The 26,326-nt window shown below is 44.5% G+C and overlaps 1 protein-coding gene across 1 annotated transcript in view; it reads right to left on the minus strand.

Moving 5' to 3' along the window:
• Window positions 1-26,326, minus strand: part of ANK1 (ankyrin 1) — a 187,219-nt gene that overhangs the window by 3,771 nt on the left and 157,122 nt on the right. Inside the window, 5 exon segments of the mRNA XM_078149600.1 lie at window positions 8,083-8,221; window positions 8,682-8,741; window positions 10,085-10,168; window positions 16,799-17,114; window positions 21,562-22,120. Of these exon segments, the coding sequence (XP_078005726.1) occupies window positions 8,120-8,221; window positions 8,682-8,741; window positions 10,085-10,168; window positions 16,799-17,114; window positions 21,562-22,120 (1,121 nt within the window). The 3' untranslated portion in view covers window positions 8,083-8,119.

Below are 26,326 nucleotides of genomic sequence, written 5' to 3' on the forward strand. Positions count from 1 at the left end.
TAAGTGAAAACTGGGTTAAGTGACTTGCTCAGGGTCATACAGCTAGCAAATGTCTGAGGCTGAATTTGAACTTGGGTCTCCTGACTCCAGGTTCAGTGCTCCATCTACTGCACCACCTAGCTGCCCTCAAAAACCAATTTAAAGTGGTTCAAATCCTGTGCCTCAAGCAGCCCACTATGCCTGAAACCCTCTCCTTCCTCATCTCCACCTCCTGGCTTTCCTGTCCTCCTGTACTTCCCAATTAAAATCCCACCTCCTACAGGAAGCCTTTTCCAATCCCTCTTAATTCTAATCCTTTCTTTCTGTTAATTTTTTTTCCGTGTGGCCTGCATGTAGCCCGTTTTTTTTCATAGTTGTTTACATATTGCCTCCCCTGTTAGATTGTATGTTTCTTGAGGGCAAGGATTAGCTCTTGCCTCATTTTGTATCCCCAGAACTTAGCACAATGCACATAGCACATAGTAGGTGTTTAATAAATGTTTATTGACTGACTGGCCCTTTCTCCTTATATCCCTAGGCTGGATCTAATTCATATTCCGAGGGCTGCCTAGTTTAATAACAGTACGATGCATGAGAAAAAAAAGCACTAGATTTTGAGTCATAAGAGCCAAGTGCAAATCCTGACTCTGATATTTACTTTCTGTGTGACCTTGAGCGAATCTCCTCTTGCTCAAGGAGCTCAAGCAGAGGAGCAAACCTTCAATTTGCTCATATGTAAATGGAGGGTGTGAGATGACCTAGATGACTGCTAACATCTCTCTCATCCCACGACTGGATAATCTTGCCAATCCCTTTCAGCTCTCAATTCTACGTTCTGAACTAATCCTTTATCAGAGGAAAGAATCATGAGAAAAGAGACAAAGACTCCATCAGTGTCTCAGGTGAAAGTATGAGCCATCGCCACCATCACTGTCGTCATTGTCATGATTGATCGCCATCAATGTCATGGAGTCAGAGGACAGAAAGCTGGATTCAACCATTGGAATCTTCTAGCCTGAAGTTGGGCTGGTGGAGTGAACAGAGCGAGGGACTTGGGAGGCAGGAAGTCCCGAGTTCAAATCCTGTCTCAGTCACTTACTAGCTGTGTGACCCTGGGTAGATCACTTCACCTCTGACAGACACAGTTTCCTCATCTGTAAAGTGGGGATGATAACAGCATCTACCCTACAGGGCTGTTGTGAGGATTAAATGGGATAAAATATGGAAAGGTTTTGCAAATCTTAAAGCACGATATAAATGTGAGCTATTATCACGATTGATTAGCCCACTCTCCTCCTCCTGCTCATAGTCACCATCTTCATCCTCACTCCTCCAGCACTCCGAGGAGCCATCCTTTCATTGGTGAGGGTCTGCCCTCTGCTGTTGTAGACTGGAACCTCCTCTACCATCGTAGAGAGTCTTCATGATTGTCCAGTGGCCAACCTTCGGCTGGAGAGAGCTTCTCTTCATTTCTCTAGGTCTTCAGACGACAGGCATGCAGGCCACCCTCAGGCCTCTCCCTGGAGCCTTTGAGTCTTGGTAGGACGGCCAGAATTCTGGCTCTGATGGTACAACTTTCAGGGGCCCAGGGTCAAGTCCAGTCTTGATGATGCACTAGAAGAAGGCTTTATTGGCATCCTTGCAGATGCTTTTCAAAGACCGGGCCCCCTCCCTGAGCCCTCTGGTGGCTGAGCTTGGGGTGGCTTGTCATTGTGCCTTGAGTTCAGGGATACAGGTCCTCAGCATGTCAAACTGCACTTAGTGGCTCTTTGTTCTCATGGCAGCTGGAAGGGGATTCTAAGCTGCAACACCAGTAACCAGTGGCCAAAGTCTGGCAGGGGAGCGGGCAGCAAAATCGCGACCTGCTATAGTGGGCCCTTACTGTTCTAGCTGCTGCTCAGGGGGACACGAAAGTCTCCAGGGACCACCCCAAGGGCAACTGGGGTTCTCTGCTCAGAAGGGACAATGTGGACCCAATCCATTTGGATTCCATTATTACAGGAAAGGGAAGAAGGGAGCTCTGGAAAAGAGTTAAGGTAATGAGGTCTAAGACTGGTGTCTGGGCACCCTTGGACTGGGGGATCTCTATTCGTTGCCACAAACATTTACTAAGCATTTACTATGTGCTAGGTACTATGCTGAGAGCTATAACCCAGGGAGGTAGGTCCTGTTATTATCCCCCTTTACAGTTGAGGAAACTGAGGCATTCAGAGGTTATGTGATTTGCCTAAGGTCATATAGCAAGTATCTGAGGCTTGATTTGAATTTGGGTCTTCCTGACCCCACTATACCATTTAGCTGCCCCTAATCATATAGTGTAATGTTTCCTGCATTCTTTAAATTAATTTTGTATTTTAAGAAATGTTGAGAAAAAATTTCAAATTTTCATTTTTTTACTTAAAATGTGAATAGCTCATATCCTCTAGAACTTTCCAGTACGCAAAACATTATCCTCATGACAGCTTTATGAAGTAGGTAGGTATAGCTATCACTTTCATTGGACAGTTGAAGAAATTAGTCCATAGAACTTAAGTGACTTACCTGAGCAGCAGCGTCTGCTAGTAGATAGTGGAGACAGGCCAGGCCTTTTGAGTCTGACTTTCAAGGCTCTTTTCCCTATGCTACAATACCTTTTACATTTTTTTAGAAGGCAATCAGGATTAAGTGACTTGCCCAGGGTCACACAGCTAGTAAGTATCTGACACTGGATTTGAACTCAGATCCTCCTGACTCCAGGGTCCGTGCTCTATGCACTGAACCTACAATACTTTTGAGATGCGTACCATATGCATTTTTTTGGAGAGGTTTGAGGGGTGAGGGACTCAAAGGAGAAAACAACAAACAGGAAGGTGTCACCTTCAGAGAAATGTATTTGTATTTACCCTGCATATATTTGATATCAGATAGGCAGTGTAGCAGAGAGCGGGGGAAACCTGGCTTGGAATCCTGCCGAGTGCCTCAGGCCCCTCTCTCTGTGAGCACCAATTGCAAAGCAGGATCAGGGCAGAGACTCTCCTCACTGGGCTTTGAAATCGGAGGTCCAGGGTAAAAAACAAAGACAATATTTTGGGCTTACTTCTCTGGGTACATACTGTATCACTCTAGAAGAATGTAAGCTTCTTGAGGGCAGAGATTGTTTTGTTTTTTGGGGGACAGCTAGGGAATGCAGCAGAGAGAGCACAGGGATTGAAGTCTGGAAGACCTGAGTTCAAATCCAACTTCAGACACTTACTAGCTGTTTGACCCTGGGCAAGTCACTTAACCTCTGTTTGCCTCCATTTCCTCAATTGTAAAATAGGGATAATAACAGGACCTACCTCCCAGGGCTGTTGTGAGGATCAAATGAGATAATGATTGATGGTAAAGTGCTTAGCACAGTGCCTGGCATTTAGTAAATGCTATGTGGTCTTCTTTGAAAAAAAAGGACTCACAAGTGCTATAGAATTGTTAGTTGTTGCTCTGTTAGTAAAACTTAGCAGAGTACCTTGCATACATTAGGTGCTTAATGTTTGTGGAGTGGATAAATAGAAAAAATGTAGGAGTCCTGTTCTGAGTTCTTGACCTCTGTGAGCCTATTTAGGTATCTCTGACAGGAAGGCTTGGACACAGTAGGTTTTTTGTGCATGCGTACACACACACACACACACACACACACACACACACACACACATACACAGTGTACTCTTTGGGATGGGAAGGTCCGCTGTCAAAGCATCAGCATCTCAGCTGTATCTTTCCCCAGCTGCGCCCACAAGCTCCACATTCCTATGATCTAGGTAGTAAGAGTAATGAGGATCCCCAAACGGGTACAGTGCTTTACAGCTGGCAGAATGCTTTACATACATGATCTGATTTGAGACTTGCATGACCCCAGAAGGCAGGTATTATGATTCCCATTTTACAGATGAGTTAATTCAGAATCAGAGATGTTAGCGCCTTTTCTTTCTTTCTTTTTTTCTTCCTCCAGCTAATAAGTATCAGGGATTGGATTTGAATTCAGTTCTTCCTGACTCCAGGTCCAGGACTCCATCTGCTACTTCTGTCTGAAGAACAGATCACTTATTTATGAAATGCTTTGTGGTTTACAATGCATTTGCCTCACACATGCCCCAATGCCAGAAGTCACATAAAGGATTATTTCTAAGTGAGGAAAAGAGGGTAATATAACTTGCTCGTCATGGTCCCGCGTGGGCAATTAAGTGGCCAGGGCAGGATTTGAGCCCAGGTCTTCTCACTCCCTAGTAGAATCAATCCCCTGCCATCCTCGCCCCTGCCCTTAAATACCACTCTGTTTCTCAATGAGGTGCACTCCACCTATTCCCCCCACCCCCCAGCATGCGGTGCTGGGCTGCTTCTCTCCTTGCCTGCCAGCTGCCACAGGGGTGCCCCAGGGAATTCAAGCTGGACGTCAGTGGAGCACGAGGCCCAACAGCCATGGAAATGTATTCACTGCAAAGAAATCGAGATCAATTCCAAAGCTGCCTGCCAGGCACAGAGGCATCTGCTGGTCCAGCAGAGGAGCTCAGTTAATCAAGAAGGGACCATATGCTAAGCCAGCTCCCTGAGGCAGGCTCCTGCAGCAAGGCTGGGGTTAATTCCATGACCTGCTTAAGCTGCTGAGTTGCCTGGGCTCTAAATTTATCCTATAAACTGGCTCCACCAGTCACTTTTCTCTTGAAGCATTTGGACTCGACAAGAAGAGCCCGGTCAGCATTTTGCCAGCTTTCAGTGTCTACAGTGCTTTGCCCCATGGGGGTAGAGACAGGAAGAGAGGGCTGGAAACAGGAGCCTGCCAAACTCCAGCTGCACCATTTCATAACTGTTTTGCCTAGCCATTGCAGAACCCATCCAAAGGCTCCTGGTTGGCATTGATGCCTTCCTTTCCTCCCCATCCCCTACACACACTCAAGATGAATCCAGGGCAGGTGTGTCCTGAGCCTTGGCACAAAAGCAATCTTCCTGGTCTGTTGTAATAAGGCAGTTCATCTCATACTTCTTCAGCTTAGCCATTCCTGGGGTTCCAGAACTCCTTAGAAGTCCTCAAGAGCTCACTTTTCTTGTTAATGATAATAATCTAGACATAAAACTATGCCAGAGACAGCGTAGTGTATAGAGACCTTGGGTTCAAGTTCTGCCTGGGTTCAAGGTAGCTAGGTGGACTCAGTGGATAGAGCGGAAACAGCGCTAGGCCGGGAGTCAAGAAGCCCCGAGTTCAAAGTCAGCCTCAGAAACGAGCTGTGTGACCCTGGGCAAGTCACTTAACCTCTATTTGCCTTCATTTAAACCTCTATCTGCTTCAGTTTCCTCATCTGTAAAGTGGGAATAATAATGGCACTTACCTTCCAGGGCTGTTACAGTGAGGATCAGATGACATAGTGTTTATAAAGGTAAATGAGATGTTTATAAATGTTAAAAAGGTTGACTACTCTTTGTAAACCTTGAAGAGCTATATAAACGCTAGCTATTATTATACACCCTGGTGGCGTCACCTTGGGCTGTGTCCAGGTAACTCTCTGACACTGTATGTTATAGTCTAGCTCCCTGTCTAGCTGTGTGAGCCTGGGTAAGTCACTTAGCCTTGTTTGTCTCAGTTTGCTCACCTGTAAAATGGACATCATAACAGTATAGCACCTACCTTCAGGGTTGTTGTGAGCATCCATTAAGGTAACATGTGTGGAGCGCTTAGCATGATGCCTAGCACAGAGAAGGTGTTTCATAAATGCTCGTTCCTTTTCTCCTTCCCCACCTACATTGGTGGGAGGCATTTCTATAGTGTGAGTGCTCTGGCCTACACCCGTGAAATAACGGGTCTGAACCAAAAAGAAAAATAAAACGGTACTTTTCAGTTGACAAAGTGCTTTCCTCTTCACCATCCTGTGAGGGAGCAACATAGGTATTTATCATCCCAGCCTCATAGATTCCGACAGAGGCTCAGAAAGATAAAGGGGTCGTTGATTACAGTCTCACAAAGGCAGCCTCTGTCAGGGTGGGATTTGAATCTAGGTCCCAGAATCACAGAAACTTAAGAGTTGGAGGGGACTTCCCAAGGGCATCTTACTCAATCTCTTCCTCCTTGCAAGAATCTGCCCCCGAGGAACCTCTGACCCCACATCCGGGCCTCCTTCCAATGGACTACCTTGTCTTCTGACTCTACTATTCCTGAAGTTCTTCTCCATCCAGAACTCTTCCTCCTTCCTTGAAAGCTACACTTCATTCAGCATTCAAAGACAACCATGCTCGGGACTCCTCCTGGGGACTTAGCAATGTCACCATTGCTGTCCCTTGGCCCTCCTCTGCTCCATCCTCTAAAGCATTATTATTTCCTATATTAATTCTACTTTACTTCTATCTAAGGTTTTCAATTTCCTGAAAAACTTTCCTATCTGCCATTTCATTTGGGTCCTCATAACAGCCATGAAAGGTAGGCAGGGTGTGATCACTGTTTTACAGATGAGGAAACTGAGGCACAAAGTTTGTTTGTTAAAGCAAATTGCCTCTGGGACTATCCTGTTTGTGGTAGAATTGAGCTACAATACAGGTCTCTCAACCCTTTCTTCCTTCCAGAACATTGTATTGGCCTTAAGAGGCCTTGCTGAAGGTGAGTGTTTGGGGGGAAGGTGGAGATTTGGTTCCCAATCAGAGGTTGTAGGACCTGGTAGATGTTTGGTGTTCGTGGAGGTGCTTTGCTTGAATGACGGTTGGAAGAATCTCTCACACAAGGCATCTTCTTTCTACGCCTGCCACCATCATCCTCATCACCTCTTGCCTAGACTATTGCACTAGCCTTCCAACTGGTCTCTCTCTGCCTCCCAGCTCTCCAGGCCAGAATAAACTTCCTGAGATCTAAGGACTTTATTTTGTACAGCAGCGAGCACTGGGGTTGGAGTTTCCAAGACCTGGGTTCAAATCCTGGCTCTGACACTCTCAAAGGCATTTTCTAGACATTGTCTCACTCAGTCCTTGCAATATAGGTGCTACTGTTATTGGCTGTTCCCATTTTACAGTTGAGGAAACCAAGGCTCAGAGAGGTTAAAGTGACTTGACCTTGGTCACTCAGCTAGTGAGGAAAGTACTCTACAATAGCACAGTGTAAGGAAGAGAGTACCCTGGAGAGACCTGGGATTGAATTCCTCCTTTGATGCTTACCAGCTGTGTGACTCTGGACGGGTCACCTAACCTTGCTGAGTCTCAGTTTTCCTACCTGTAAGATGGGGATAACATCACCTGCAAATACCTATTTTAAAAGGTCACTGTGAGGCTCAGAGGAGACATCATTTGAAGCCCTACAGTACTATAAAATGTAAGGTATTATTATCATGATAGTGATCATCAATAATTATTATTCATTACAATGAGTAATTATCCTAGATTATTATTAATAAACACTAAAAGGGCTGGGATTTGTGAATAAGTAGAAGGACCAAGTAAATTTTTGCATCGATTGGTGAACTGATCCTTCTATTAACAAACCTTAAAGTATGATATAAATATGTTATCGTTATTATTATGTCACTTGTCAAAAAACCTTTCATGGCGTCATGTTGCCTACAGGATCAAAAATATACTCCTGACCTTCCATGCCATTCGAGAGTTCTGCAGATTACCTCTAATTGACCTCTTTAGCCTTATTGACAACTATTCCCTTCGATACCCTCTGTATTCCAGCCAAACTGGATTCTTCTCTGCCCCCTGACGTCAGTGTCTCGTCCTTCACATCTGGACAGGTTGTGCAGGCCTCGCTGCGTGTTTGGAATGCTCCCTGTCCTCGTCTCTCCCTTTGGAAATGATTCTCTTCCTTCTAGGACTCATTTAGGCACTACTTGCTCCATGAAGTCTTCCCTGATTGCTCCCAGCTAAAAGCGTCTTCTCCTCCCTCATCTTTTCTAGAGCATTTTACGTGGATCTTGCCTTTGCCCTCATTGCACTGTCCCTTGCACCGCGTTTCTTTGTACCTATGTTGTATTGCCCCTATTAGAGAGAGTGTTAGTTTGTAGAGGTCAGTGTTGTTTTCTCATCTCTGCCATCCCAGCACTGAATATGGGGCCTTCCTTGCATGCATTCATTGGCACAGAGTTTGGTGAATTTGAAGAAAAGTGAAATTACCTCCAAAGAGGCCGTTGGACAGGGAGGGGCCAGGAGATCACTGCTTCCCCCTTTTCAGGCTTGCTCGTTTAACTATCTGAGCCCCCTTCCTCCCTTCGATCAGCTCCGACTGCAGGGTACTACTCCCTCTCACCTCTGCCTAGGGTCAGCCAGCAGTAGAGGCAGGAAGGCAGGGCAGATCACATGGAAAGAGAAAGACAGACAGAAAACAGGGACAAAAGGATGGAAAAGGAATCAGCAAGGAAGGCAGTAAGAACGAGGCTCTCAAAGGAGGAGGAATGGCCACTTGGCTCACCCTCCTTCCGGAGGTTCCTCAAAGGAGCTGAGACCAAGGGGGTGGAAAACAGGGTACAATGGAATCCCAAGGTGAGCTGGAAGAGATGAGAGACAGCCAGAAATAAAAAGAGTCCAGGCTACCAGAAAAAAGAGGTGGTGATAGGCTATGGCCTCCACAGAGCTGCTGAGGTCTTCCCAAGGACCCCAGGGTGAGAGGAGCCTCCTTAGAAGCTAGAGACCACTCATACCTTAGCATGCTTTATAAAGTCATCAATATCTGCTTCCAGCTCACTGGGCTCCTGTGGAAGCCCCTCAATATTCACCTCCTCCAGGTCCTGAATGTCCCCAGGTATGTCGATCTGCTGAACCACTTTGCGGATAATCTGAAAGAGAGAAAAGATGGGGTTTCCTCCTTTGTCCAACTGACCCGGGCCCAAGGGCGCCCTCCACGCACAGTACTATGGCCAGTTCTGCTTACAACACTTCACCGACTCCACAAAGGACTCTTCTTAAGTAGGGAATGTTGGTTTCTTCTCTTTCCCCTCCATTTCTCCATCCTGCCCTGATGTCTTCACTGACAAGCTAGCATGGGTAGACCCCAGAGAAATATGGGGGCATTTGTTGGAGTAGAGGATGGTGTTTGTCAGTCATGAAATGAGGGGTAGGTCTAAAGGGCCCTTCCAGCCCGGGATCTATGATCTTATAAGAAATGCTTTAGGTCAAAGCAGGCAGAGGCATTGAGGAATAAGGCAACAAAAATGTTGGAAGGGGGGCAGCTAGGTTGCGCAGTGGATAGAGCACCGGCCCTGAAGTCAGGAGGACCTGAGTTCAAATCCGGCCTCAGACCAAACACTTGACACTTACTAGCTGTGTGACCCTGGGCAAGTCACTTAACCCCAAGTGCCTAAAAAGAAAAAAAATGTAGGAGGGGTAAAGGACCCTTCTCACTAAAACCTTTGAAGTAAACTGTTGTAATGGAAAGAACATCCGATGAAAGTTATTATTATTGTTGTGTTGTTATGGTTAAATAGAAGATCAGGGCTTGAATCTTGACTCTGCTACCTATTACAGTTAGGTCACTTAACTTTTCTGGGCCTCAGTTTCTTTATTTGTAAAATGATGAGGTTGGGTTAAGTTCCGTATAACCTATGAAATGCAGTCAAGAGATGAAATCTAGGTTAGCCAGGGATATGGTAACCATAAGAAGCAAGCATGAAGTCATGGATAGAGATCTCAGCCTCGGGGTCAAGAAGACCTGGGTTCAAATCCCACATCTAACCCACAGAGGGTTAGTCAGTGTTAGTCAGCACCCCAGGTGCATCTCCAACTCTGTAAGTTGCAGGGAAGGTGCCTGCTTTGGGGCAAAAAGTGTCTTCATGTGTCAAAGGGAACAATAAAACCACAGGTCTTGTCCCTGTCCCTATAGTGACTGAATACCCGGGACTTTTTTTTTTTCTGGGACAGTTTTGATTTCAAGAAAAGAAATGGGCTGTCAAAGGGAATTTCCTCTCTGAGACCACGTCCCAGATTTGATTTGGAAAAGACAGTCACTGTTTCTAGAAGACATGAACTCAACCTCTCCTGTGGCCTCCCTCTGTTGGGGCGAGCAAGGAAAAGCAGCCTCCAGCACCCATGGGATTAACTGTCACCCCTCCTCTTCTCGGTGGGCAGAGGTTCCTGCTGCTCCCGGTCAGTCTGACCCTTCCCCACCCGGCTGGGCACTCACCTTCTTGGTGACAATGTTGCCTTGTTCGTCGGTAAACTGTTCTTCAGTCACATGTTCCCCTGGGATATCCTGAAACTCATGCCCCTGGAGTTAGAGAAGAGGAAATGTCAGATTTAGTAAGATAAAGAAGGCAGGGAGATGGGGGAGAAAACTGATCAGTGACAGCTGCAGCAGTATCAGCAGCCGCCATAATCATAGAGGGGACGTGGGAATGGGAGGGAGGCGGGGGTTTGTTGATCTGAGAATGGGAGCAGGACCATGAGGTTTGAGGCAGAGGGAGCCCTGGGCAGGTCTGCCAGGACCACTTATTTGCAGAGTACTTTATATGTTTGACACTGCAAAAGTCATCTTGGTACAGAGACCACCCTAAGCCTAATTCTATCTTCATTCTATTTCCTTCCTTCCTTCCTTCCTTCCTTCCTTCCTTCTTTTCAGGGTTAAGTGACTTGCCCAGAGTCACACAGCTACTAAATGTCCCAGGCCAGATTTGAACTCAGGTCCTCCTGACTCCAGGGCCAGTGCTCTATCCACTGGCCCACCTATCCACTGATGCCCCTTAAGCCTAATTCCTGAAGGCTACGCCTAAGGAAGAGAAGCTGTGACAGATCGGAACACCCTGGAAAGATTTTGTGTAACAGGCCTGGTAAAGGGCACTGTGTGTCAGTTGCCTGAGGACAAACCTATCTCTGTGTCAAGAGCCTCATCACCAGAATGTTGGCCACCTGGTCATGAATATTTTTGACTGTATCAACTCAAGAAGACTTTTTATAAGGTGTTGAGGAGAAGGTGTCACCTGCCTCTGTGGAGGGAATATGCACACTGACTGAATCACACACCTTCTAAAGCAGAAGTTCTTAACCTAGGGTTGTGAACTTTTTTTTTTTAAAAGACATTTTAATTAGCAATTTTCTAAGCAATAAAGATTTAGAGCATCTTTATATGACTATGTATAGTTTAATTGTAGCCTTCTCTAGGGTGGGGTAGGGAGGGAGAAGAAAATAAAAAGTACCCAGCAGAGAACAAAAGAAAACTTAGAAGGAAGCACAGAGAAGCAGGGTAGTTTTGAAAACAATCTGTAGTTTTTATTACCTAGTTTTTTTAAAAAAAGTAAACAGTCTGAAATAGAAATTCATGGCTTCATACTGAATCCTCTCTTTATGCTATACTGTGTACATGGAAGTGTTCTCTTAAAAACTTGTTTTGTATTTAAGTTCTAAATGAATAAAAAATTTAAAAAAGAAAAGAAAATTGATAATGGCATTTCAGTAGAATTTGTTTCCTTTGTACACCTATGTATTTTATCTTACACATTTAAAAATATGATTTGGAGAAGGGGCTTGACCAGACTGCCAGAGGGGTCCATGACATAAAAAGAGATTAAAGAACGCTGTTTTAAAACCATTGCAATACTATAGTTTTACAAAGTGCTTTTACATCTGTTATCTCATCTGAACCTCACAACAGCCCTAAGAAATAGTCAGAAGAGGAATTCTTATACCCATTTTATAGGTGAAGAAATCAAAGCTCAGGAAATAGTTTCTACACCTAAATCATGGTGGTGGGGGTAGGGTGGGGTTGGACTGGCTGAGTTAGGTTACCTTCAATTCAGTCAATCCGACAAACGTCAGTTAAGCGTCTACTATGTGCAAGGTAAGAGACAATATGGGTAATGTAGGAATCAGAAGGACCTGGGTTCCAGTCCTGCCTCAGACACATACTGGTTATGTGACCCTGGCCTAGTCCTTTAACTTCTTAATACCCCTAGGCAACTGTTGGCTAAATTTTGGAGCAGATGCTGCACTGATAGGGAGTTTTCTTTCTGGGACTTCCCTAAATCAGTGACAGTACAGGTCTGTTCCACTCCCAGAGAAGGGCAAGGGCACTAGGCTGAGGACAGAAAGTAGAACACATAATTAATAATCCCTGTATTCAAGGGACTTAGCATTCTAATAATCTTGGAATCTATGAGGTTGAGTGATTTGCCCAACCAAGCTGATAAGTGATGGGCTTGGGTCTAGCGCCCAGACTTCCTGACCTCACCACCTCACACCCTCCACCACCCAGGACTGGGGCCACTTGACTGTATCATGGACACATATCTGCCTCCCAACAGGGAATCAGACCCACCGAGCGGGCCTCACTCTCGTTGTCCTCCTTCCTCCTCTCCTGGGGGTCTTAAGGCCTCCATCCACCCCTCTCCTCTTTCTCCTGAGTCTCTGTAAAGGCCCTGCCCCTGAAGGGGCTCTTCCTACCCCTCTGCCTAGCCTTTACCTTCACAATGACCCGACGCCGCACCACCCTGGTGGAGATAGATTCCTCGTCATCACTCAGGCTGTCGTCCTCCCCTAGCTCCTTGTCCAGCTCCTGATGTAAATGCTTCAGCACATAGTACAGGGAGCCCCTGACAATGTGCATAACATTCTGACAGCTGACCAGGAAAAAGCTTAGCAGCACCAGTGTGACCAAGAGCTGCGTAACAAAGGTCCACATCCTTGCTGCCACTTCACAGCCCCAGCTTGGGGGTGCCAAGTGGTGCCAACGGCCCAGCTACGGAGGGGATCTGGCTTCTCATTCTCTCCCTGGGTTCACGAGCTCACTTGGAGCTTCATCTAGTTCTCTTTTGGGGTGCAAGGCTTCAGGAAAGCAAAGGAAGGGAGGAGCCCTACAATCGGAGCAGCCCTGGGTCTGTGCACCCGCCCTCCGACACAGCCGTCCCAGGCTGGGCCCGAGGGTGACGTCACAGCCCTGTAATTTTAGCCCCTGCATACCAGCTGTCTGGGGCTGTTCATTTGGGCAAGAAGGAAGCAGGCAGGTGCAGCTGTCCTCTGAGCTGGACATTCATGTCAAAGTCACTTATGCCCAGGAAAGTGACACCTCTGGCTTCTCCACCCTTCCTTCTTCTTCTAGGACCAGTAGACGAGGGTCTTACTCAGTTGTTTTTGTTTTAGGAGTCTTTCTTTATGGTGGATGAGTGCCTGGGCACCTCCTGCCAAAGAGAGGGCCCGCTGCTGGGGGCTCTTCACTGATGGGAAAATTCAGGGACTCAGAGAAAATCAAGTCAGGAAAGTGCATTTTAAAGCTGCCGGTCTGGGACCTGGGGTGACGGAAACTCACCCAGTTACCACCAGAGCTGAGGGCTTCAGGTACGCCCTGAAAGTACAGGGTTTCTTTTAAGAATATGCCCAGGGAACAAGTGATTTATATAAGTGGTATCGGATGAACACATTACGGGGCTTAGTCCAGGCAGCTGGGCCAAGTGGAAGAGAGGGGGTGATTCCCCTCGACCTAGAAAGGCCTTGTTTTTGCTTCATTATTCCCTGCCCTACTCCCTTTCACTTGTATATTACAGAAATTATTTATCTAATTGATGCCTCTTTCTCCAATCTCTTCTTCCAGATTTCTCCTTACTTCTCAAACACCTCCACATTCCAGTCAAATCAGTCAGTCAACAAACATTTATTGAACACCTACTATGTGCCAAGCACTGAGGCAAAAGACAGTCCCTGCCCTACGGGCACTTGCAATCTGATGGGAAGTTAGCCTGTTCTCTGTCCTTGGCATGTCACCTCCCGCCCCCGTGCCTTTGCCCTATGAAATGTCCTCGTGCTTCACCTCTGCTTCTTGGAATCCCTAGCATCATTGAAGGCTTTGATTAAGGTCCATCTCCCAAGTGAGGCCTTGAAATTCTGGGCCTGGAGTCTGGAAGGCCTGAGTTTAAATCTAGACACTTTGTATTTGTGACCTAGGAAAGACACTTAACCTTTGCCTATTTCTGTTTTCTCATTTATAAAATGGGGATAATAATACCTCCCAGGGTTGTTGTGAAGAACAAATTGGATGATATTTGTGAAGTGGTTAGCACTTAGCAGTAGTAGGCACTATATAAACGCTAGTTCTTCTTTTCCTTTTCTTCTTTATCTTATTTCTTTTCTTCTTCCTCCTCCTCTTCCTCTTCATCTTCCTCCTCCTCTTCTTCTACTTTTCTCCTCTTCCTCCTGCTCCTTCTCTCTCTTCCCTCTTCCCCCTCCCTTTTCATCTTCCTCCTCCTCTTCCTCTTCTTCTTCCTCCTCCTCTTTCTCTTCCTCCTCTTCTTTCTCTTTGTCCTCCTCTTTGTCTTCTTCTTCTTCTTCTCCTCCTCCTCTTCCTTCTCCTCTTCCTCCTGCTTTTTTCTTCTTCTTCTTCTTCCTCCTCCTCCTTCTCCTCCTTCTTCCTCCTCTTCCTCCTCCTCCCCCTCCTCCTCCCTCCTCTTTCTTCTTCTTCTCTTCCCTTCTCCTCCTCCTTCTTTCCTATCTCCCAGGATTTTTGTGAGGATCAAATGAGACCATATTCATAAGGTGTTTTGCAAACCTCTTAAAGACCTACAGAAATGCTACTATTACCTGCATACGTGTTTTCCCCCAGTAGAATTTAAGGTCCTTGGGGACAGGGGTTGTTTTCATTTTTATCTTCATTTTTTGTCTTTGTATCCCCCAGTGCTTAGCACATAGTAGATGCTTAATCAGTGTTAGTTGAATTGAATTGCATGCCCTTAATTTTTTTGTCCATGTTATCCCCTTTTTGAAGGGAAGCCACCAGGGAGCAGAGATGTGTATGGACTTCCTTTATAACCACACAGGTGTTACGTTATGTGTGTACAAGATAACCAAAAAAAATACTGCTACTGTTAAATCAAGTAACCCTACCTTCTACATCAGGGGCTCATCTTTTCAAGGCCATTTAGGGGAAAGAATACAGGGTCAAGGATCAAGAAAAAGCCTGGTCTGGGATCAGAGGACCGGAGTTTGAAGCCTGCCTCTTTTTGCCACGATGTGACCTTGGGAATATCATCTGTCCTCTCCGAACCTCCATTTCCTTGTCTATAAAATGACAGAGTTGGACCAGATGCTCCTGATTTTAATTTTGTGAATTTATTAAATCCCAGCTCTTAATTTTGTGAATTACGCCCACTTATTAGGTACTTGGGGCAGCTGGGTGACACAGTAGATAGAGTGCCAGACCTGGAGTTAGGAAGACCTGCATTCAAACTCAGCCTCAGATACTTACTAGCTGTGTGACCTGGGTAAGTCAAGTCATTTAACCCTGTTTGCCTCAGTTTCCTCATCTATAAAATGAACTAGAGAAGGAAATGGCAAACCAATCTTGTATCTGCCAAGAAAACTCCAAATGGGGTCATGAAGGGCTGGATACAACTAAAAGGCCTGAACAACAACAAAATAGTGAAAATAAGGATGTGTTTTTTTTTCCCCAAACCACATTCATGGATCCCCTGGAATTTATCTGCAGGCTCCTTGGAGGATCTATGGACTCCTTAGACTAAATGACCTCTAAGGGCCCTTCCAGGCCTAAATCTTAATGTTTCTTAGCCCCCTTGGACAGTCTGGTGAAACTTACATACCCCTTCTCAGAATCATGTTTTTATTTTATTTTTAAAAATTTTTAAAAAATTTTATTTTTAGGCAATTGTGGTTAAGTGACTTGCCCAGAGAATCATGTTTTTAAATGCATAAAAGAAAATATATAGAATTACAAAGGAAAACAAAAGTTAGTGAAAATAAAGATGTAATTTCCCCCCATCTAAGTCTATACTCCCAAGGTCCATAGACCTCAGGTTAACAACCCCTCTTCTAGGGAGTGCTAGGTCCTCTGATGGTAGCAGGGCCCATTTTGGGCTGCGTCTGTTCCTGGAAGCTCCTTTCCCAGTCCTTCCTGGGAGAGGTTGGTGTGGTGGGAGGTGCTAAAGATTTGGAGTACAGCAGAAACCCAATTAGGGAGAATTCAGGGTGGTAGATCAGTGTTATAAATGGAGACCAGCAGCCAGTCCAACACTCACATATTTGGCAGGACAGCATTCTAAATAAAACTATTCAACTTCTGACAGGTTCTCAGAGCCAGGAATCTGGGATTAACTTGGAATCTACCCCGCCTTAGGGGCCTACTGAGTAGTGATAACCCTGGGTGGCCACTGACATGCCCAGTGCAAGGAAGGGTTAGAAAAGGGGAGAGAAGGAGCAGAATGGATAATAAATATGGTGTAGTAGAAATAACATTAAGTTTAGAGGCAGAAGAGCTGAGTTCAGATCCCAATTCAGTCAATTACCAGCTGTGTGATCTTAGATAAGTCCCTTTACTTCTTTGAAAGATGAAAAAGTTTCTTTTTAATCTATAAAAAGATTATTTTTAATCTATAAAATGCAAGAGGTTGGAACATATGATTTCTAAGGTTTCTTCCAGCTAGGATTTTTGAGTCCATGAGAAAGAGAGGAGGATGAGAAAGAAAGACGGAAAGAGGAAGGAAGGAGTAAGAATGAGGGAAGGAAGGAAGGAAGGAGGGAGGGAAGGAAAGAGGGAGGGAAAGAAAAGAGAAAAGAAGGAAGGAAAGGAAAGGAAGAAGGAAGGAAGGAAATAAGGAATGAAGGAAGGAGAGAGAACAGAACCTAAAGAGAAAAGGATAACGAGAAAAGAGAGATACCTATGTTGGGAACTGGTCAAATGTGACTTAGTGGTGATTGACTACTCCTGCCTTAGGCCTATGAAACCTGGTAGGTTTCAACAAAATAGAAAAGTAAAGAACAGTTTTATCTCTTTGCTTTCATACTGAGTCAAGTCTAAGTACAATTGAGTGAAATGAATGAAATGCTTGGTTTTGTGTTTGGGGAGTTCCATAAGAACCCCCACAAGGGGCTGTAGCTGCCCAGCTGCCTTCATGGCCCTTACCTTGACTAGCCTGGAGAAGGCACTCTCAGATTCTTCCATCCATTTTCCATGGCTCTGACTCACGACAGGCGGGTGTCTCTGCTCTCTCTCAGTCTCTGACGGTTCCAATGAGTCGACTCGCGTGTGCTCTACTGTGGACATCAGGATCTTCTCATATTCCTGAGACCCACTGGGCTCCAAGCCTTTTACAGAGGAGACGGTGGTCACTGTTCTCTGGATTGAGTGTGGGCTCCCTGTGACCTCCTCTTGCCAAGAGCTCTGTGCAGCATCTTTCAGGTAGGAGATGATAGAGCCGTCTGTGTCCCAGTCCTTTGTTCTGGAGCCCACACCAGCAGGCAATGGTTGGGGAAGAGAAAGAACACTCTAGTCACATGGTTGCCAGCTCTGGACACCCTCCCTGCCTCCACCCCACCCTCCCCATTCAAAATGGTGGGAAACAGTATCTCTATGGCCTAGCCAAACTTAGACTGACAGCATGTGCCAACACACACACACACACACACACACACACACACACACAACTGATAATAGTTTCTGTAGTAGACAGTTAGGGGTCCCCTAGAGCTGAGGTGCTAAAGAAATGTGGCCCATAGCACTCCTGAGTATGGCCTAAACCACATTTAAATGCAGTTCCTATCAGATTTTATTGGGTCCATGTATTAATTAGAAAAAGAAATATATAAGCATGTGTGGTTTCCAAGTGAATATGCAACTTGTGGGCATCGAGGTGGCATAGTGGATAGATTGGTGGGCCTGAAGTTAGGAAGACTCAACTTTGTAAGTTCAAATCCGGCCTCAGACATTTACTAGCTCTGTGACTTTGGGCAAGTCACTAATCCTGTTTGCCTCAAGTTTCCTCATCTGTAAAATGAGCTGGAGAAGGAAATGGCAAACCACTCCAGTATCTCTACGAAGAAAATCGCAAACGGGGTTGCAAAGAGTCAGACGTGATTAAAAAAGACTGATGAACAACAAGGGATCCTTATGTATGGTTCAGTGGCCCTTGTTTCTCTTTGAGTTGGACGCTACTGCCCAAGAGTACACCAAGCAGAAACTGGGCTCACCTTAGTTCTCCTTGGCCCCAGAGAGAAGCTAAGAGTGAAGGTGGAGAAAGGTGGGAGGAAGTAGAGGGAGGAAGACTTTGGTTTAATAGAAGGAAAAAATTCCTACCAATTAGAGTTTCCCAAAGTGGGATGGACTGCATTAGCAGGTAGTGATTTCCCCATCACCAGAGGATGGATGTAGGGAATGTTATAGAGGGGAATTCATGATTTGGGTAGAGGTTAGAAGAGAAGACCTATGAACTTCCTTCCAACTCTGAGAGTCTATGACCATAAGCTGTTGTAAGTCTATTCTTCCTTTCGGAGGAAGGAAGCAAACACACTTTCATTAAGTGACTATAGTATACCAGACACTGTGCTAACTGTTTTATAAATGTTATTTTATTTGATCCTCAAAACAACCCTGGGAGGTAAATACCATTATTACCTATATTTTACAGTTGAGGAAACTGAGGCAGACAGCAGTTAAGCGACTTGCCCAGGGTTATACAGTTAGTGCCTATAGCCTTTTTTGAACTCAAGACTTTCTGAGCCCTGCATGCTATGCACTCTGCCATCTAACTGCCTTGGGGGATACCAACATCTTATTTTTATCCCTTAAAAAGAAATATCTGTTGTGTACAGGTCAAATTATACGAAAGGATTCATTTGGAAATCTAAACAGAAGCTTTGCATTCAATTTTCTGTAGAAATTTTGTTCCTTTACTGTGTATGAGACTTTGATGGGATCTTTGATCCAAGTGGGGAAGGCAGGGGACTTAGCTAGACAATGACCCTCGTTTTTCTATTTTAAGCTGCCCACAGTTATTAGGGCCTTCCTTGACTCTATGAACAGCTAGGAGATAGAATGCAACTGGGGATGTTGGAACATGGAATCAGAAGTCGCTAGGTGGTGCCATAGCGCACAGAGCACTGGGCCTGTAGTCAGGAAGAACCTGAGTTCAAAGGCAGCTTCAGATACATACTAGCTGTGTGACCCTAGACAAGTCACTAAACCTCTGTATGCCTCAGTTTCCACACCTGCAAAATGGGGATAACAATAGCACCTATCGTATAGGGTCATTGTATGGATTAAATGAGACAATATTTGTAAAGTTCTTAGCAAAGTGCCTGGTACATGTTGTTCAGTTGTTTCAGTCATGTCTGACTCTCTGTGACCACATTTAGGGTTTTCTTGGAAAAGATACTGGAGTGGTTTGCCATTTCCTTATCCAGCCCATTTTACAGATGAGGAAACTGAGGCAAATAAGTTTATATGTCTTGCCCAGGGTCACACAGTTAGTAAGGGTCCAAGGCCAGATTTGAACACAGATCTTTTTGACTCCAAACTAATCACTCTATCCACTGCACTACCTAGCTGCCTTGAAATAATAATAATAATAATAATAATAATAATAATAACAACAACAACAACAATAACAACAACAATAATAATAATAATAATTAGCATTTGTCTAGTGCTTCTGACTCCAAGGCTGGCACTCTATTCACTGAGCCACCTCACTGCCCTGAAGCCAAGCATTCTAAGAAGAACAGGTAAGGAGGAAGTGCATTCCAGGAATGGGGAAGGGGCAGTTTTAGGACCAGCATTCTGACAGCTGGGTGCAGGATGAATTAAGAAGGTGGAGGCAGGGAATCCAAATAAGAAGCTCTGGCAATAGATTAGGTGCGAGGTAACGAGGTCCTGAAATAGGGTGGTAGCTATGAGAGGGAGGATAAGGGGACAGATATGGCAGAACTACCAAGACAGCAACTGATCGAATATTGGGAGAGGGTGAGGAGAACGGGAAAGGTAGAGAATGACTGAGACTGGGATTTGGGATGGCTGGAAGAATGGTGGAGCCCTTGACAGAAGCAGGAACATTAGGTATAGGACCTGCAGGACATTCGGGTTGAGATGTCTCTGATCATCTAGTAGCAAACCATAGGATCAAACCATCAAAGTGACAGAGTTGGAAAGGACCTTAGAGGTCATCTGGTCCAGCTCTGGTTCTGTAATGCTAATAATAGCACCTACCTCCTAGTGAGGAGACGGTAATTGTAAAGAGCTTAGCACATGTTACATAAATGTTATTATTATTATTATTATATTATTATTATTATTATTATTAATTTAATGCTGAGGAAACCGAGGCCCAGAGAAGCTAAGACATGCCCAGGGTCACATAGGTGATAAGTACCAGAGCTGGGACTGTAACAAAGGTCCTCTGACTCAGAATCTAGCACTTTTTCTACCACATAATGAGGAAGGAGAGAAATAAGCACACGTTAAAATGCCTTATCATTGAAATTTCCTCATCTGTAAAATGTGCTGGAGGAGGAAATGGCAAACCATTCGAGTATCTTTGCCAAGAAAGCTCCAAACGGGATCATGAAAAGTCGGATACCACTGAACGATAAAAAGTGCCTGCGTGCCAGGCATTGTGTTAAGCACTTTACAAATATTCTCTCATTTGACCCTCATGACCCTGGGAGATGGGTGCTATGATTATCCCAATTTACAGATGAGGAAACAGAGGCAAACAGAAGTTAAGTGACTTGCCCCAGGCCACACAGCCAGGAAGCATCTGAAACTGATTTGAACTCAGATCTTCCTGACTTCAGGCCCAGAGCTCTAACCATTAGGCAACCCAGCTGCCTCAAGGTTCAATAGTAGTTGAGGATATGAGATTGGAATTCAGGAGAGAGATCGGGACTAGATATATAGACCTGGGAGTCATCTGCATAGAAATGAGAATAAATTCCCCAATGTACTTTTTTTTTTCCTCTTTGGTTTTCTTCATTCAGCAGTTGCAAGGTACAATTTTACAGCCACTAATTTCTATTAATTCCCATGGAAATTCAACAGTCATAAAAGCTGCAGATTCAATGACCAAGGTGACTTTAGGTAGGACAGAATTTATAGTTTTCATCATTTCCATAAAAATATCTTGTGGCAGAATTTATTACAACTAATTCCCTTATATCAAATAGTTGCCAGAAGAATTTGCCCTGACTAGAACTTCAGTATTCTCTAGGTTAAGGCCTTGTACTACATTAAATTAAGACTTTTTTTCAGTTATGTGAACTGGTTTTCTCATTTTCTCATTCCACCCTATGCGCTGATCACATCGTGATATAGCTATCTAGTTATTTTTCTCTCCCTGAATCCCTCGATTGTAAGCTCCTTGAGGGCAGAGACATCTTGCTTATGTGTACCTCTCCAAGCAACTAGAACATGGCATTCTGTACATAGCAGTCACCTGACAGAATCTACCAAATTGTGTGGATTTGACATAATACATTGGGGGAGAGCTGGTAATAATAGTAACAATGGCTAACATTTATATAGTACCTACGACGTACCAGGCACTGAGCTAAGCACTTTACAATTATTATCTCATTTGATCCTCACAACAACTCTGGGAGGTGGGTATTATTACTATCACTATTTTACAGATAAGGAAACTGAGGCAAACAGGCTTAAGTAACTTGCCTAGGGTCACACAGCTAGTAAGTGTCTGAGGCTAGATTTGAACTTCCTAACTCCAGGTCTGGCGCTGTATCCACTGGGGTTCCTAATTGATAATAGGACCCAAGATCTTTGATTCCTACTCTAGTCTTCATTATCCTATAGTGTCTCATTCTGAAGTACCCAGATGGGTCCCTCACTGGGCCCAGTTGTCTCAGGACAGCAACTGAAGTGGCAGAAATACCACTTACCTGTCCTGGCTCTTCTCCATGACTCGACTCACGGTAGGGGATTCTGTTATTCGGGCTTGTACTCTCTGCTGGCCTGAAAGAAGAGACACTTCATGCTCTGAATCCCGTCCCTTGCCGGCTGACTCATCCTGTCTCTCACCACCTGGTAGCTTCTCTTCTGACCTCTGACCTTCCTCCTGGTCAAGCAAATCGATAAGGCCATTTGTGGCATCTGAATCCACTGTGTCGTCCTCCACGAGCTCCAGAGAGCCCAGCTGGTCAGGGCCCTGGGGGTCTTCCAGGAGTGGCCCCGGCAGCCTCCAGTCTCCTGTGGCATCAGAGTCCTCTGCCTTGCTACACTCCAGAGAGGAGTCTTCAGCGGTGACCAGGGAAGGGGTGAGGCCTGAGGACCACACCTGCATGTCCGACATTTCCATCAGGGAATCGTGCTCCGTGGGGGCCATGGGGATGGCGTCAATGATGGCCACCTCGTTCCAATATTGATCTACACGCAAGGGAGAGGGCAGCGCGTAGTGCAAGGAAGCCGGGGAGAGCAGCTCATCCTGCAGCGAGGTATAACCTGGATGGGCAGACAGAGGGGGACAGGCTCCAGAAGCGATTTTTGTTCACATTCACACTTATTCAAGCACACATCTGTACACCTACAGACACAGACACTGACAGACAGACAGACACACACACACACACACACACACACACACACACACGGGATAAGGGAGGAACCTCCCTGAGAATAAACCCTGTCTCTCTCTCTCTGTCTGTCTCTGTCTCCCTCTCCAGATCAAACCAGGTCGACAAAAAGCAGACAGCATTCACAGCTGTTTCCATCCTTCGCATGGATGCTAGACCAATCTTCCTTGTGCACAGAACCTCTGATAAAAACTGCCCACTGTGTAAAGTCCAAACTCCTTAGCCTGGCATTCAAGGCCCTCTGTGATCTGGTGCTGCCTTTACTTTTCAATCTTTTTTCATAATGTGCCCCTCTTCTCATGTCAAACTGAACCACTCCCTGCACTCCTTAGCACTGTCATATTTCTATATCTTTGCTCATGATATTTTCCCTCTACCTGGGAGGCCCTCCTTTCCATCTTCATCTGTTGAAATCCTATCCATCCTTTCAATCCTACCTCAGATACCTCCTCTAAGAAGGTTCCCTTATCTCCTCTCAGTAATGATCTCTCCTCACATCACACCTCATGCAGTACTCTGCACCTCTCTGGTGTAATAATATAATCCTCTCATGGATGTTTTGTTTTATTATTATTACTTGTACATAGGTTGTATCCCTCTACCAGACTTCAAGTTCCTTGAGGGCAAAGACCATGTTTCATTTAATCTCTATATCTACAACCTAGGGGAAAGGAAGAAATATTTCTACAGTGCCTGCTATGTCCCAAGCACTATGATAAGTACTTTACAATTATTATTTCATTTGATCCTCATAAAATATTTTTATTTACCATTCTTTACAAATGTTATATCATAATGACAAAAATAAAATAGCTAACGTCTTTATACACTTACTATATGCCAGCCACTGACTGTGCTAAGCTCTGCACAAATATCTCATTTGATTCTCACAACTCTGGGAGATAGGGGCTATTATCCCTCATTTTACAGTTGAGGAAACTGAAGCAAACAGAGGTTAAGTGACTTAGTGCTCAGGGTCACACAGCTAGTAAGTATTTGAGCTCAGGTCTTCCTGATTCCAGGTCCTACACGACCTCGTTGTCCCATGGTGCTATGCACACATCAGGTACTAAAAAGGCAATCGTATGCAGGACAAGAAGGGCCACTGAAGCTCTTTTAGCCCAAATACTCATTTTGCAGAAGAGTAAGAAGAAGCTCACAAGGTGAGGTCACTTGCCTAGGGTTATGTGGATAAGTAGCCAAGCTGGGATTTGAGGCTAGACCCTCTAACTCAAGGGACCTCAGAGATCCTTCCACCTTTTCAATAAATGTTTGTCGAATAGAATAGAATGAAATCTTCTATTAACAAGCCCTGGAAACCAGATGGAGAAATATTGTTCCCACTGGAGGGTGCTATAGTAATTCAGACATTCAGTTGTAAGCCTTGGTTGTTAGGGACAGGGCAAAATTCATTCATTTATTCAACAAACATTTACTACATTGTACTACAATGTACTAGGTCCTGAGGAGATACAGATCAGCTAAAGGGGTACAGATTAGCTAATATAGAATTCCTGCCCTCAAGGAGTTTCTAATACAGTAGGAGATAAAACAAAAAAAAATTAGTTATCACATAGATACCCAACATTACATGTCAAGAATTAGAAAATTGCTGAAATACTATGTGTGGCTGAAGGAGAAAGTCATGTTGGGGACATTTTACTCTGTCCTTACTGGGAGCCTTGGGCACCACTTTCTTTTCCTTTCTTTTTTTGGTGAGGCAATCAGGGTTAAGTGACTTGCCCAGGGTCATGCAGCTAGTAAGTGTCAAGTGTCTGAGGCTGGATTTGAACTCAGGTCCTCCTGATTCCAAGGCTGGAGCTCTATCCGCTGCACCACCTAGCTGCCCCATTGGGCACCACTTTCAAGGTGAGATCAGCCTTCAGAGAGGTTGCTTTGGAAATTCTGTAATCAAATCCCCTTAGATGTGGTCCAACAGGGATATGCACCTTTAGCTCCAAAGCAGCTCTAGTGTTATATCAAAGGATTATGGATTTAATTCTGGAGGGAACTTGGAGCTCATCTAGACCCACCTCTTTATTTTACAGATGAGAAAACTTTATTTTACAGATGAGGTCTAGAGAATTGACTTGCCTGTGGACACAGAAGTAGGAGGTAGCGGAGGATTCAAACCCAGGTCCAAGCCATTTGCCCTTCTCCAGTCCTATGGTTCTTTCCTATTCCCCATAATCTTTCAAAAATCACTTTTTGACATTCAGTAATCAAAAGCAACAGTTCTTTGGCAAGATCCTGGCTTTATTTTACTGATTTCCCCCCTAGACCTAGCTTAGGCAGCCCAGGATTGTCGTGATAAGAACTTTGGAGTTTTGTGATGTGTATTTAGCAATCAGTTTGTGTTGGGATCACCTATAGCCCTAGTAAGGGAAGCTGCAAAAGGAAACTTTTCATTTGGGTCAAGAGACATTGTTACAATAGATAGGCAAGTCTCCTAAGATCAGCTCTCCAAAGAGAGTCCCTTCTCCAACATCTCGGGGCAAAGTACAGGTCATTTCCTAAAGAAAAATAAGATAGCCAGGGGTACCAAGCAGTGCTAGACTTCTCTTCTGCCACAGTGTAGTTCTGAGCTTGCTGCCTTTTCCTATTAAAATGGAAACTCCTTGAGGGAGGGGCTGAGTTGCTTCTGTTTGTATCCCCAATACCTAGCTCAGTGCCTGACACATAGTAAATTCTTATAACTGCTCTGTTATCTATCTGTCTACCATGATATCTATCTATCTATCTATCTATCTATCTATCTATCTATCTATCTATCTATTTTTTGGCTAGGCAATGGGGTTAAATGACTTGCCCAGGGTCACACAGCTAGTGTTATGTGTCTGAGGCCGCATTTGAACTCAGGTCCTCCTGAATCCAGGGCCGGTGCTGTGTCCACTGTATCACCTAGCTGCCTCATCTACATATTTTTTTACATATGGATATCCATTCTCTTTTTTTTTTTAACCTGCGTATACCTATCTATTCTCTATCTATATCTATCTGTTTTTAACCCATGGATATCTTTTTAAACTATGGATATCTATCTATCCTTTATCTTTCTATCTATCTTTTTTAACCTATGGGTATCTATTGTATATCTATTTATCTATGGATACCTATCTATTTTTTATCTATATCTACCTGTTTTTAACCTATGAATATCTATTCTCTATCTTTTTTACTTGTTGATACCTATTCTCTCTCTCTCTCTCTCTCTCTCTCTCTCTCTCTCTCTCTCTCTCTCTCTCTCTCTCTCTCTCTCTCTTTCTCTCATCTAGGGTAGTGTTCTTCCGTTCCACCCCCAGGGTCCCTCCTTCCCTCTCTCCCTCCTGATAGGCTATAAACCATTCATTCTCACCCCAAGCTCCCAAAGACGGGGTTAGATTGGTACTAGCTAATTCTAGCAGCCCCTAAATCTAAGGGGCTGTGAGGACCATCTTGTCTTTTTTTTTTTTGTTTGTTTGTTTTGGTATCTCTAAATGTGACTGTCACTTCATTTTCATACCCCACTATTATTGCCTAAAACAAGAGCCTTTGCCAGGTTATTGGTTGCCTGTCGGTGACCCCCTGGATTTCAACAGTGACTATGAGACCCATGCAAATGGATGCCAAGTATATGTATACCTTTGTATGGTAAGCAAGTGTCAAATACGAATTTAATGTGCACATACAATTGATTGCTCAGCAGGTATATTATAGATACTTGTATGCTTGAGTGCACATGTGTAAATATGAGCACAGGGTATAAAAAGTATGATGTACAATATATATATTTATAGTATGCATATCATATGCATATACATACAAAGTGTATATGCGTGTATGCGCAGTGTAGCAATGTATGTGTGGTATTTATGGTGTGTATTTGTATATGTCTGCATGTATAGTTTTATATATATATGTATATAGATGTGGTATGTATTTGGGCATATACATATGTCGTGTGCACGTATGTAATGTAGGTGTGAGGAGCCTAGAAATGAACACCCCTCTTCATGTCATTGTCCCTGAATACTCATGCTAATTTCTACTTCCAGATTTTTTATGCAGTCCTCCTTTGAACTAGCAATGTCTTTTC

This window comes from Phascolarctos cinereus, unplaced genomic scaffold (genome assembly GCF_003287225.1).
Source record: "Phascolarctos cinereus isolate Bilbo 61053 unplaced genomic scaffold, phaCin_HiC Scaffold_2;HRSCAF=192, whole genome shotgun sequence".
Lineage (NCBI taxonomy): Eukaryota > Metazoa > Chordata > Mammalia > Diprotodontia > Phascolarctidae > Phascolarctos > Phascolarctos cinereus.